The 13,000-nt window shown below is 46.8% G+C and overlaps 1 protein-coding gene across 2 annotated transcripts in view; it reads left to right on the top strand.

Annotated features, from left to right (window-relative positions):
- The window catches only part of LOC123991163 (matrix metalloproteinase-16-like), a 77,558-nt gene that overhangs the window by 42,602 nt on the left and 21,956 nt on the right, over positions 1-13,000 (top strand). For both annotated transcript variants that reach the window (XM_046292443.1, XM_046292444.1), the window contains exons 5-6: positions 9,716-9,877; positions 11,645-11,862. In XM_046292443.1, the coding sequence (XP_046148399.1) occupies positions 9,716-9,877; positions 11,645-11,862 (380 nt within the window). The remainder of the gene's footprint in view (positions 1-9,715; positions 9,878-11,644; positions 11,863-13,000) is intronic.

The following is a 13,000-nucleotide window of genomic DNA, read 5'->3' as shown; positions in this document are numbered from 1 at the left end:
ATATACATTTTATAGTGAAAAATCGGAGTCTCAGCGTAATTCTGCAAGCATGGAATTGCCCCAAAGCAGAGAGCACAGGTATGCAGAATGGGGGCGGACAGAGAGAGAGAGAGGGGTGGTGAGAGAAAGAGAGAGAGTGTAAATCAGGGCGATAGAGAGATAATATTGTGGCGGGGTGCTGTAGCTTGGCTGCAGCCACAATGGCCAGTCTGTCTGTTCACACCCAAAAACCAGGCCAGGCGCAGCAAAAGAAACAGAACCTGAGCCCAGCTGGCAACAACGCAGACAGGCATGGGCACCAAGCTCCCAGACTACTCTTGGAATCTCAGCACTCAGCTACTGCTTCCCTCCCTAACTTCCCTCCCTTTTCTCCCTCCCTCGCCTTGCTCTCGTTCACTCTTTTCCTCTTTAGGTTCGACTCTCCAGTTCGTATGCGTGACATGTTATTGACAATGAACTGAAGCGGCGCTGCTGTCAAAATATTGGGAATCACTGTTTTCCTTGTATTTCTTCAGCCTCTTTCTCATCTTTCTTCCGTTCCGTCTCTCTCCTCTCCCATTTCCTCTTCCTCCTCTCACTCACCTCCAGTCCTTAAGTTCCGCACGCCGACGCCCGCACGCACTCACACCTCTCAGACGGCTGCTCTACTCTTTAGGGGCCTCGACCCAGGGAATTCTGGGTAGGAGGAAGACAATTTAGCTCCTCCAGGGACAAAGGAAGTGCTTATTCTCGGTGCTAAGACCCGGGCGTAAACAACAACAGCAACAGCAAGCATGCAATAATAACACAGTTGTCAACACAAGTGTCAGGCCTTGAGTTGAGGGGGAAGGCTGATGGACGGCAGATCTGTCTTTCCTTGGGGAGCTCTGCTAGAGATGGGAGTGTTGTACTACATCGTTGGTAATTATATGGCATGCGGACGATAACAGTTCAATTGTTTTTTGTTTTAGTTCCTGCGGAAGATGCCGTGTCAGCCTTTTCATATCGTTCAAACAGCCCTCTCTGTCGCTGTTTCTGTCTCGCCCCTCGCTCTCGTTCTCCCTCTCACTCCCCGTCTCCCTACCTCTCTCTCTCCCTCCCTCGCTTGCCCTTTCACAAACCCATGATGAATTGAATGAGTAGAGAAATATAGAGCTACTGAAACAGCATTCATGGCAAAAGCAATGATACGCTTTGATTTTGTTAAGTTTGGAGCAGAAAGAGAGAGAGCGAGAGTAAAGTACAGTACTGTACGTAAAGAGGTAGAGCAGAGAAAGGTACAGTAAACCACAGTCCAGATCCATATGAATTTGTTTCTTGTCGAAGCAAAAGTTTATTCTGGTGAAATACTGTCGTCCCTCTCACTGTATGGGGGATAGGAGGTCGGAGTTACAAGCCCCGATAGAGGCCAGCACTGCCATGCAGAGCAATAAAACTCCTGTGTGTCGAGAGCCCTAGATCTAGTGGAAAACGAAGGACTCAGAGTCAGTCTGGTGAGTAAGAAACACAGTCAGACTGAGTCACGTGCGTCCCCGGGAGCAGCCCTGCACTGTGGCATGTGCAGCTAGCCACGTCACCAATCAATTATGAAGAAAGGCCAGATCCAGTAGAGCTCCAGGTTCCTAATCACAGCTCCTGTTTATTTTGCTGCTGCTGTGAGAGAGAGAGAGAGAGAGAGAGAGAGAGAGAGAGAGAGAGAGAGAGAGAGAGAGAGAGAGAGAGAGAGAGAGAGAGAGAGAGAGAGAGAGAGAGAGAGAGAGAGAGAGAGAGAGAGAGAAAGAGAGAGAGAGAGAGGCAGAGAGAGAGAGAGAAAGAGAGAGAGAGAGACAGAGACAGAGAGAGAGAGAGGCAGAGAGAGAGAGAGAAGCAGAGAGAGAGAGAGAGAGAAAGAGAGAGAGAGGCAGAGAGAGAGAGAGGCAGAGAGAGAGAGAATAGAAAATGAGATGGTGATCATAAATCTCCTGTGTCTTCCCCACCCTTTATTTACTTTCCCTTTCAACTACTAGCACATTGTTACAACACTGTACAAAGCCAATAATATAACCTTTGAAATGTCTTTATTCTTTTACATTTTTGTGAGTGTAATGTTCACTACTGTTTATCTTGTTTATTGTCTATTCCATTTGCTTTGGCAATGTAAACATGTTTCCCATGTCAATAAAGCCCTTTGAATTCAATTGAGAGAGAGAGAAAGAGAGGGAGGGAGAGAGAGAGAGAGAGAGAGAGAGAGAGAGAGAGAGAGAGAGAGAGAGAGAGAGGGGGGCAGAGAGAGAGAGAGAGAGAGAGAGAGAGAGAGAGAGAGAGAGAGAGAGAGAGGGGGGCAGATAGAGAGAGAGAGAGAGAGAGAGGGGGCAGAGAGAGAGAATAGAAAATGAGATGGTGATCATAAATCTCCTGTGTCTTCCCCACCCTCCCTTCCTCCTGCCCTCCCTCCTTCCCTCCCTATCTCTTCTCTCTGTGTGAGAGGGTTAGCTTCCTCCCTGACTCATTTATAACAGTATGACCTCCAGTGTCTGTTTAGTAGGAGAGGACTGTAGTGGCAGAGAGAGGAGAGGAGAGGAGAGGAGAGGAGAGGAGAGGAGAGGAGAGGAGAGGAGAGGAGAGGAGAGGAGAGGAGAGGAGAGGGAGAGGAGAGGAGAGGAGAGGGGAGGCGAGGCGAGGCGAGGCGAGAAGAAAGGGGGAAGAGGGAAGGAGAGGAGAGGAGAGGAGAGGAGAAAGGGGGAGATAGGGAAGGAGAGGAGTGGAGAGGAGAAAGGGGGAGAGTGGGAAGGAAAGGAGAAAGGGGGAAAGAGGGAAGGAGTGGAGAGGAGAGGAGAAAGAGGGAAGGAGAGGAGTGGAGAGGAGAAAGGGGGAAAGAGGGAAGGAGAGGAGTGGAGAGGGGAATGGGGGAAGGAGGGGAGCGGAGAGGAGAGGAGAAAGGGGGAAAGAGGGAAGGAGAGGAGAAAGGGGGAAAGAGGGAAGGAGAGGAGTGGAGAGGGGAATGGGGGAAAGAGGGAAGGAGAGGAGAAAGGGGGAAAGAGGGAAGGAGAGGAGTGGAGAGGGGAATGGGGGAAAGAGGGGAGGAGAGGAGAAAGGGGGAAAGAGGGAAGGAGAGGAGAAAGGGGGAAAGAGGGAAGGAGAGGAGTGGAGAGGGGAATGGGGGAAAGAGAGAAGGAGAGGAGAAACGGGGAAAGAGGAAGGAGAGGAGAATGGGGGAAAGAGGGAAGGAGAGGAGTGGAGAGGGGAATGGGGGAAAGAGGGAAGGAGAGGAGAAAGGGGGAAAGAGGGAAGGAGAGGAGAAAGGGGGAAAGAGGGAAGGAGAGGAGAAAGGGGGAAAGAGGGAAGGAGAGGAGTGGAGAGGAGAATGGGGGAAAGAGGGAAGGAGAGGAGAAAGGGGGAAAGAGCAAAGGAGAGGGGAATGGGGGAAAGAGGGAAGGAGAGGAGAAAGGGGGAAGAGGGAAGGAGAGGAGAAAGGGGAAAAGAGGGAAGGAGAGGAGAAAGGGGGAAAGAGGGAAGGAGAGGAGAAAGGGGGAAAGAGGGAAGGAGAGGAGAAAGGGGGAAAGAGGGAAGGAGAGGAGTGGAGAGGAGAATGGGGGAAAGAGGGAAGGAGAGGAGAAAGGGGGAAAGAGGGAAGGAGAGGAGAGGAGAAAGGGAGAGAGAGAGAGGGAAGCAGAGGAGTGGAGAGGAGGAAGGGGAGAGAGGGAAGGACAGGAGTGGAGAGAGGAGGAAGGGGGAGAGGGAAGGAGAGGAGTGGAGAGGAGAATGGGGAGAGTGGGAAGGAGAGGAGAAAGGGGGAAAGAGGGAAGGAGAGGAGAGGAGAAAGGGAGAGAGAGGGAAGCAGAGGAGTGGAGAGGAGGAAGGGGGAGAGAGGAGAGGAGAGGAGAGAGGAAAGGATGGGAGAGTGCTGAGAGGAGAGGTGAGAAGGGGGATGAGATGGGAAAGGGGGAGAGATGAAAGATAAAAGGGAGACATGGGGAGGAGAGGAGATCTCCAGCAGGTTTTCACAATGCGACTGTCTGTTGGTCACGCGGGATGGAGATATAGAGAAGAAGATATACATACAGTAGTTGTTTTTAAACTGATATCTGAAGGACAGTGATCCTCCCTTCATCCGGTTCCATTGTTGGAGGACGAGATATGACTATTGACAGGATATGATGTCACAGAGACTACAGGGGTCAAGGTGAGAGTCAAGGTAGCATATGAATCTCTCTGCACTCTGTACCATTTACTGTACAGCAGGGCTCTTCAACTGGTAGCCCGCGGGCCAGATCTGGCCCTTTTATCAATTTAGGCTGGCCTCTTGATCAGTTCTGAAAATTAATTTAAAAATCCATATGAACCCAATGATTCTTGAAGAATATAACTTAGAAATGCCTCATGAGCTTAGTTCAACTGTCACACTACATGAGAATGTAGTGTTTTTCTCCAATGTTTGTAAACAATGTAAATGCAAACAATAACTGTATAGCCTCAAAACGTGGTTAAAACTATCATGTTGATATCATGGATGGTCAGTCCTTGCTTCCCTAGTTCTGTCTATGAGAGTGGTTCCATTTCTCCAGCTCCATCCTTCAGCTTTTTACCGAAACAGGGGTCTGGAGGCACTTTGTTATTGTTTAAACTGCTGATTGCCTCTTTAAATAAATGTGCACACATTTGTTTGCTAAAATAGAGAATCAAATGGTCCATGTCATCACTGTCTGTGAGTTAGGGCAGTAAAGAGAAAACACGTCATTTTCAGAGGGTTTTAAAATGACCTAGTTACACTAAGCAACATCTAAGTGACATATGTTTTTGATACAGTTCATCGGAGGAATAATCACATGCTGTCCAATAGATAAAATTTGTTAAAGATGCTTTCAAATTGACACATATCGTTTTCCTCATTGAGCAAATCCTGATATAACGTCTGCAAGCAGCAATGAAACAGTAGCATGGACTCAATATACTCTTTAAGTTGATAAAGGGAAGAGCAGTGAAGTTATTAGGGCTTTTTTAAATTCGTTTTTTATCGCTTCGGTTTTCTTAAACGATCATTATAGCGCCACCTATGGGTATATTTTTGTATATATTTTGTTTTTACAGTTTACAGTTGCCAATCGGGCATTGAGATGTTGTGACAAAGGCGGAAGAATAATATGACAGAAAGAAGAATTCCATCAAAAGCAACTTCGCTGCCAGCACCCCTAATAAAATCTATCAACGGAGATGTGTTCCAAAAGTTCTATCACTTGATGAGAAATGTGTCTTCTCCAAAAAAGTGTGTTTTTCATGGCCCTAAGCTCCCAAAATATATATATATATATATATATATATATATATATATATATATATATATATATATATATATAGTGATGCTAGCTCTTCTGCTCAAAAGAGTGTGTGTAAAAAAAACTGGTAACCAAGTAACCACTGAACAATACTGGAACCGCTTGAAAACAAAGTATTATGGTAGATGTAAGCAGGAACAGGAAGACCAAAATTGGGCATGCATTTTGTAGGAAGAGGTAGTCCATATATGGGCATGATCAAAGAATCTCTGGTTGCTACTCAATTCGATCAGACCTGCTTTAGCCAAAATCCGCATGGCGGTGGTTTTGGTGGTGTCGAAGATGGAACTGCGTTAGAGCTGTCAAATCCACAAGTGACTCCCGGCATTACACCTAAAGCGGACATTGCCATTGGCTGCACATTAACAGAAATGCAGCCTTGTTTACGAGTTCTGGAATGAGAGATGTAATCTACACCTCTATTAGGATGATAGAAACCCTCACTATTTAATTGAATCATTTTTCTATTTGAGCGGCATTCTTTCTGTATAGCCTCCACTTTCTCGTTCTGACTCATTAACAGAGTGGGACGGGTGTGGGACGGGTGTGGGACGGGTGTGGGACGGGTGTGGCTTTGTGACAATGATCAAGAGCAGCTGGTCACTGATTAAACGGCTTCAAGGAAGTTCCACCTCTGACACCTCCACCTCTGACACCTCCACCTCTGACACCTCCACCTCTGACACCTCCACCTCTGACACCTCCACCTCTGACACCTCCACCTCTGACACCTCCACCTCTGACACGGCCAAAACACCCGCTGTCTGCTATTGCTGGTTAACGCTGGATCTGATTGAATCCAGGCCTACGTTGATTCCCAACTTTCACCTTAGCAACAGTGCTAAGACCGAGACAGCGCAAACAGCAAATGTCCCTGGAATCTGGCGGTAGATAGTGACAGGTGAGCAAACAACAGTGGATAAAAGACTGGAACTATTCAAATATCAACAGCCAGTGTGAGACTTTCTGTACAGAGACAAACTGTGACTTATTGAGAGATTATAGTGAGACATTTGAGAAATGATGCTGGTGGTGTGTGTGACTGTTGTCCTGGGACTTCTCCTCACTGGGCGGCTCCCAGGTGGCCCCTTCAACCTCTGCGGATCTCCTGAGTTCACCGGAGCAGCACAGCCTCAATCAGACTCTGGGTAACTCTGTGGCTGAGAGTTCAAAGCGTCCTTCTTGGGAGTTAATCCCTGTTGGTAACCAGAACAATCCACTTGACATCACCCAGTTCCATGATCTAAGAGGAACACGCTTCAGGATACTCTCTAACTTGTCTCGCAAGCTCCACTGCTCGAACCCCTGATAATAATTAACGCCAAGAATAACAATGGGGTTTCTTGTAGGTTCTGTTACAATTGTTACAGGAAAAAGATGTAAATGTTTCTAAATACCAGGGTCAACAGCATCATCGCATTTCTCGTTCCATGATGGGCATATGGACACATGGCAACGCCCGCTCACTGATTTGCTGCACCCTAAAATAAAATGAAGATTTGTTTCAAGGCGGTCTCAACTCTGTCCTCAGTTGGTCCACATGGGCCAGCTCAGGAGAATCACTTCCAACGATATCATCAGTCTCTCAGTGTCTCTCTCTTCTCCTCAACTCTCCTCTTTTTTCCTCACCTCTCTTCTCCTCACCTCACCTCTCTTCTCCTCACCTCTCTTCACCTCACCTCTCCTCTCTTCTCCTCACCTCTCCTCACCTCTCCTCTCTTCTTCTCACCTCTCCTCGCCTCGCCTCCTCACCTCTCTTCTCCTCACCTCTCTTCACCTCACCTCTCCTCTCTTCTCCTCACCTCTCCTCACCTCTCCTCTCTTCTTCTCACCTCTCCTCGCCTCGCCTCCTCACCTCTCTTCACCTCACCGGTCCTCTTTTTTCCTCACCTCTCTTCTCCTCACCTCTCTTCACCTCACTCTCTTCTCCTCATCTCTCTTCTTCTCACCTCTCCTCTCTTCTCCTCACCTCTCCTCTCTTCTCCTCACCTCTCCTCTCCTCGCCTCGCCTCCTCACCTCTCCTCGTCTCGCCTCCTCACCTCTCTTCACCTCAACTCTCCTCACCTCTCCTCTCTTCTCCTCACATCTCCTCTCTTCACCTCACCTCTCTTCTCCTCACCTCACCTATCTTCTCCTCACCTCTCCTCTCTTCTCCTCACCTCTCTTCACCTCACCTCTCTTCTCCTCACCTCACCTATCTTCTCCTCACCTCTCCTCTCTTCTCCTCACCTCTCTTCTCCTCACCTCTCCTCTCTTCTCTTGTCCTCACGTCTGCTATTTTCTCATCAGCTCTCCTCACCACTCTTCTCTTCCACTCACCTCTTCTCTCCTCTCCTCTCTCCTCTTCTGCTCTCCATCAGGGAAATAGATTGGAGTAGACATCTCGCGCTCTTCATTTGCATAGCAATATGCCCCAATTTCCCAAGTGATTCTTAAACCATTGGACTCTCTCTCTTCTCGTTCTCTCTCTCTATCATTATTTATCTCATTCACCCTCATTATATTCTTGCATAAATCTTTTCTGTGATTGTTAGCATTTTGCTCACATTTTCATTTTTGATGTCAGCTAAACCATAACAGTCATTTACATAACAAACTACAGCTGGAATCATTTTTTACATTGCCTATTATAACACTGTGAGACACGACCCACTTGGGCACAGATGTCAATTCCACTTCTATTCCACTTTGGTTCAAAATAATTTCATTGAAATGTAGTAGAAACCATGTTGATTCAACCAGAGTGTGCCCAGTGGGTACTATATTTTATTTTATACTGCCATCTATTTTATTTGCTGTATACACAAATCCAGACCCAGTCGTGTGTGTTTGTCTATAGCAGCATACTTATTGAGAGAGCACATCTGGACTGGTACTGGACTGGTACTGAATCTGCATGTCCTGGTACACATTCCTCTGTAGATAAGGGCTTCAAGTCAATGAGAACAGAATGAATCAACTATGCTCCTTGTAACCATGCCGGGTGCTTCAGAAAGAGTGAGAGTGAGGGGGAGAGGAATATGGAGGGAGAGAGAGGGAGACGGTAGGAGGAAGAGAGGGAGGGAGAGAGAGAGGGAGGGAGAGAGAGCGATATACAGGGGAGAGAAGAGAGGGGGGAGAGGAATAGGGAGGGAGAGAGAGGGAGACGGTAGGAGGAAGAGAGGGAGGGAGAGAGAGGGAGACGGTAGGAGGAAGAGAGGGAGGGAGAGAGAGGGAGGGAGGGAGAGAGAGGGAGACGGTAGGAGGAAGAGAGGGAGGGAGAGAGAGGGAGGGAGAGAGAGGGAGACGGTAGGAGGAAGAGAGGGAGGGAGAGAGAGGGAGGGAGAGAGAGGGCGACGGTAGGAGGAAGAGAGGGAGGGAGAGAGAGAGAGCGATATACAGGGGAGAGAAGAGAGGGGGGAGACAAAAAGAGGAAGAGAGAGGGAGACGGTAGGAGGGAGAGAGATAGAGACAGCGGAAGAGAGAGAGAAAGAGAGAGACTAATTGATCATGTGGCTTTCCAACTGTTCTCTAATCATTCTGGGTTTTCTGGTTCCTGTCCTCTGTCCCAGTTAGTGAATGGATCTAAATCTACGCCCCAAAAGGCATCATATTCCCTATGTAGTGCACTATATGGAATAGGGTGTCATTTGGGACGTACACTCTGACTGGGACGCGGCTGGTTGCCACTGGAGCCTTCTGGGGTCAGAGATCAACCCAGCGTAAAATCACCGGCTTACCCGCATAATTACAAAGGGGACCAGTGCTTCCCATGCTCTCACAGAGGGAAGACACTCCAGTTTCTTTTGATCTGTGTGTGTGTGTGTGTGTGTGTGTGTGTGTGTGTGTGTGTGTGTGTGTGTGTGTGTGTGTGTGTGTGTGTGTGTGTGTGTGTGTGTGTGTGTGTGTGTGTGTGTGTGTGTGTGTGTGTGTGTGTGTGTGTGTGTGTGTGTGTATTAAGACCATAATGGTTCCCATCAGTGGTAGTGGTTGTTTTTACTGCGCCATCCTTTAATTTGGGGAATCAATGGGGGACCACACACACTCTCTGTCGCTGTCACACACTCTCTGACCCTGCTCTGATCCTGCCAACCCTGCTTTGACCCTACTCTGACCTTAGTCGCCTCTCACACACATATGACTCATCTCTTTCTGTGTGTGCATATTTAGCGATTGTGGGTTTCTTGGGTGTATAGTAAAACTCCAAGAAAAGTTTCAGCATAAATTGCGCTGCAGATTATAATTCACACATCCTGACCATTTGAAGTATGATGGTGCATTTTCTCATAGGGATTGTATGTGCGCGAAAGGCAGATGTCACCCTTAGTGCTCTGATCTGATTTCACACTACACATGTCTCACACACATCTCTCTCTCTCTCTCTCTCTCTCTCTCTCTCTCTCTCTCTCTCTCTCTCTCTCTCTCCCTCTCTCTCTTTCTCTAGGTAATGATCTGTTCCTAGTGGCAGTCCATGAGCTGGGCCATGCCCTTGGTTTGGAACACTCCAACGATCCCACAGCCATCATGGCCCCCTTCTACCAGTACATGGACACAGAGAACTTCAAGCTGCCCCACGACGACCTCCAGGGCATCCAGAAGATCTACGGTAGGCTAGCCTTCCTCTCGTTCAATACAACCATCTGCTTATATCATCAGTGTGCTGCCAGAGGGAGGGAGGGAGGGAGGGGCAGACCTGGGTACACCATCAAACCTCTCCTCCTCCTTCCTTCTTTTCCTGTTCTTCCTGCGCCACCCTTTCCTTGTCATTTTGGTCTTCAAGGGTAGCGGGCAGGACTCTTATAAAGCGGATGGGACTTAACCTTTTCCCCTCTTCCTCCTCTTCAAATCAGGGTTGTATTGGAGAGATGTGTGTGTGTGTGCGTAGCAACATGAGGGTTTACCGTCATAAGGGATAGCATCGAGCGCAGACGGTTTCTGTTTATGGTGTGTGGTTTATCTCTCCATCATTCTCGCTATCATTATGTAATTGCAAAGTGCTTTGCCCCCACTAATCCAGGGTCTATTTCAAGAGATTTAATTCAGTCAATGAATACAATCCCTGTGGTCTTCCCAGGAAGCAGCTGATCAGTTCACTGTACTGACTGACTGGGATGATGATGATGATGATGATGATGATGATGATACCTAGTGGAGTAGTACTGTTATCTGCTGATCCTATGGGCCTACAATCCCTGGGGATGATTGCCTACGGTCATGTGTTCATCCATGTATTCATTTGTTGGTTAGTTTGTCCGTTCATTCATTCATTTGTTTTTTGTTCATTCAGTCATTCACTCATTCAATCACTCACTAATGCATTTATTCACCCTCTCTTTTTCTATTTCCTAAAGCTGTCACCTCTGTGTAATAGTCCTATCACTGTTGTTGGCCCCAGCCTTGTTATCCGGCTGCATGATTGGCACCGGTCCTGTCCAAATGGGATTAATGATAATTGAATAACCCACAGCTATGGACAGACATCCATTGTAGAATTTCAGCTGTTTATTTATATAAGCTAAATAAGTACACCAAACACTGAACCCAAGCCGCTTAACATTCAATAACACTACTGAACTAATAATGTCAAAGAATCACAGTCAATTCATTTAATAAGAACAAAGTGAGAGTTGAGTCTGTTTGGATAGCAGGGCTGAGTCCCAAATGGCACCCTATTCCCTGTGAAGTGCACTTCCTTTGACCCATATGCACTATATCGGGAATAGGGTGTAATTTGTGATGCAGGCTAGGCCTCGTCTCCTTTTATTGGCCGTAGTCTAGCTAGGTTAACATTGGACTGTAATTGATGTGTTAATGATGACAGTGTGTCACGCTGTGTTCCTCTGTTCTTTATTCCCAATCTAAATGACTATTACATTTGCTAAGCCAATTGCACCACCTCTCTGTAACAGGTGGTTTAAGGGGGGATTAGCGTCGAGTGTTTTGGTGGAACCCTGCGACACAAAGCTCCGCTGAGATTGACTCATGCGTGTCTGTGTCCTGTGTCCGTCGGCTATTGCGTTAGGACCAAAAGTTTCAGATACCCTTAGGTCCGCATCTCAGATGGCAACCTATTCCCTCTACAGTGCACTGCTACTTCATAGAGCCCTATGGACATAACGTAGAGAACAGGCTGCGTAGACCCCCCCCCCACCTTCTAGCTCCGAGTCTACGGATAGCTACGCTATTGAGGAAAAATGTACTTTCTTTGCCTGTGATATGTGGTTGTCCCACCTAGCTATCTTAAGATGAATGTACTGTAAGTAGTTCTGGATAAGAGCGTCTGCTAAATTACTCAAATGTACTGTCGTCTTTTGAGCGTTTTTGTTCATTTGTTTGTTTGTTTAGTAATATTGTTGATGTTGTTTTCATTCAGGTCCACCAGATAAGGTACCGCAGCCGACCAAGCCTTTACCAACAGCCCCCCCACACCGCTCGCAACCCCCCTCGGACCCTCGCAAGCCTGACAGGCAGACGCGACCCCCCAGGGTACCTACGGGGGACAAGCCCAGCCAGCCCAACGCCAAGCCTAACATCTGTGATGGGGGCTTCAACACCCTGGCCATTCTGAGGCGAGAGATGTTCGTGTTCAAGGTGGGAAGTCACTGTGTTTGACCATCCACTACTTTGACTACATTCCAAATAACTACCTGAGTGGCCAATGACCTTTGGCCATGTGAGAGTTTGCAACAACAAGAAAAACAACAACATCATGACGGCATACAACAAACATACCACATATGACCAACACAGCAACTTCACAGTAAGATAGCACAACATCAACATGTCATGTTCCTGGGTGTGTGTGTGCATGCCGGCTCGAAGGACCAGGGCTCGCTTGCATAAAACACCTTCAGTTCATTTTCCCCTTATATCTTCCCTTATAGTTTCCTTAACTTTCAGTCAGTCGCACAAAACATTTGAATGTGAATTTCCCCCTTAAATGAAGTGAACAATTGAAGTGTGCCCATGAGGTCCCTTAAACACCTCATTCAGTATGGATATCAATTTAAACAGCATTTGTGGAGATGAATGTTGCTTTCATCTGCTCTGGTTACAAAAGAGAAATGTCAACCAACCAACTTAGCTACTTAGGTAAACAAGGGAAGATGCACAATCCATGGCTATAAAGCTAGCTGGCTAGTTAACTATAGCTACTCTGGGAGCTTGCTTGACGTACTACAAAGTGATATAATGTATTTTGAGAAAAAAGTAACTACAAGAAATGTGGTTTATTATCTTCTGAAGCAATATGGTTATCCTATATTTGATTGTAGAAGTTCTTTTTTTGATATTTTACAAAATGAAAGCAACCTTTTTAATGGTACATTTTTGTACTTAATATTTTGAATATAAAGCTACAATCATCACGCACTCTCAAAAACCATTCCCATTATTATAATATTTCCCAGCATGCTCTATTTCAGGTTGATGTTTAGATTTTTTTGTTTCAATATGTGTGTTTTTGATTGATAGCTTGATCTTATGCTACACAAAGATAAATTGCATACGTAGTAGTTGCAGCCGTTTTTGAAATGGTTGTTTCCATTTTAGATGGTTTAGGTTGTCTCATTTATCAAATTTCCCCTACCTTTGGCAGTCATTCTAAATGCAGGTTACAGGTGAATAACTCTGGCTGGATTCCAATAAGAATTACTATCACTTTGCAAACAGCATAATGTGACTCGTCCGATGTGGCCAGGAAACCAGGAGTTTCAGACCACTGTTTTGG

The sequence above is a fragment of the Oncorhynchus gorbuscha genome, linkage group LG12 (genome assembly GCF_021184085.1).
Source record: "Oncorhynchus gorbuscha isolate QuinsamMale2020 ecotype Even-year linkage group LG12, OgorEven_v1.0, whole genome shotgun sequence".
NCBI lineage: Eukaryota > Metazoa > Chordata > Actinopteri > Salmoniformes > Salmonidae > Oncorhynchus > Oncorhynchus gorbuscha.
Note: the sequence above shows the minus strand (reverse complement) of the source record. Positions and strands in the feature narration are given on the sequence as shown.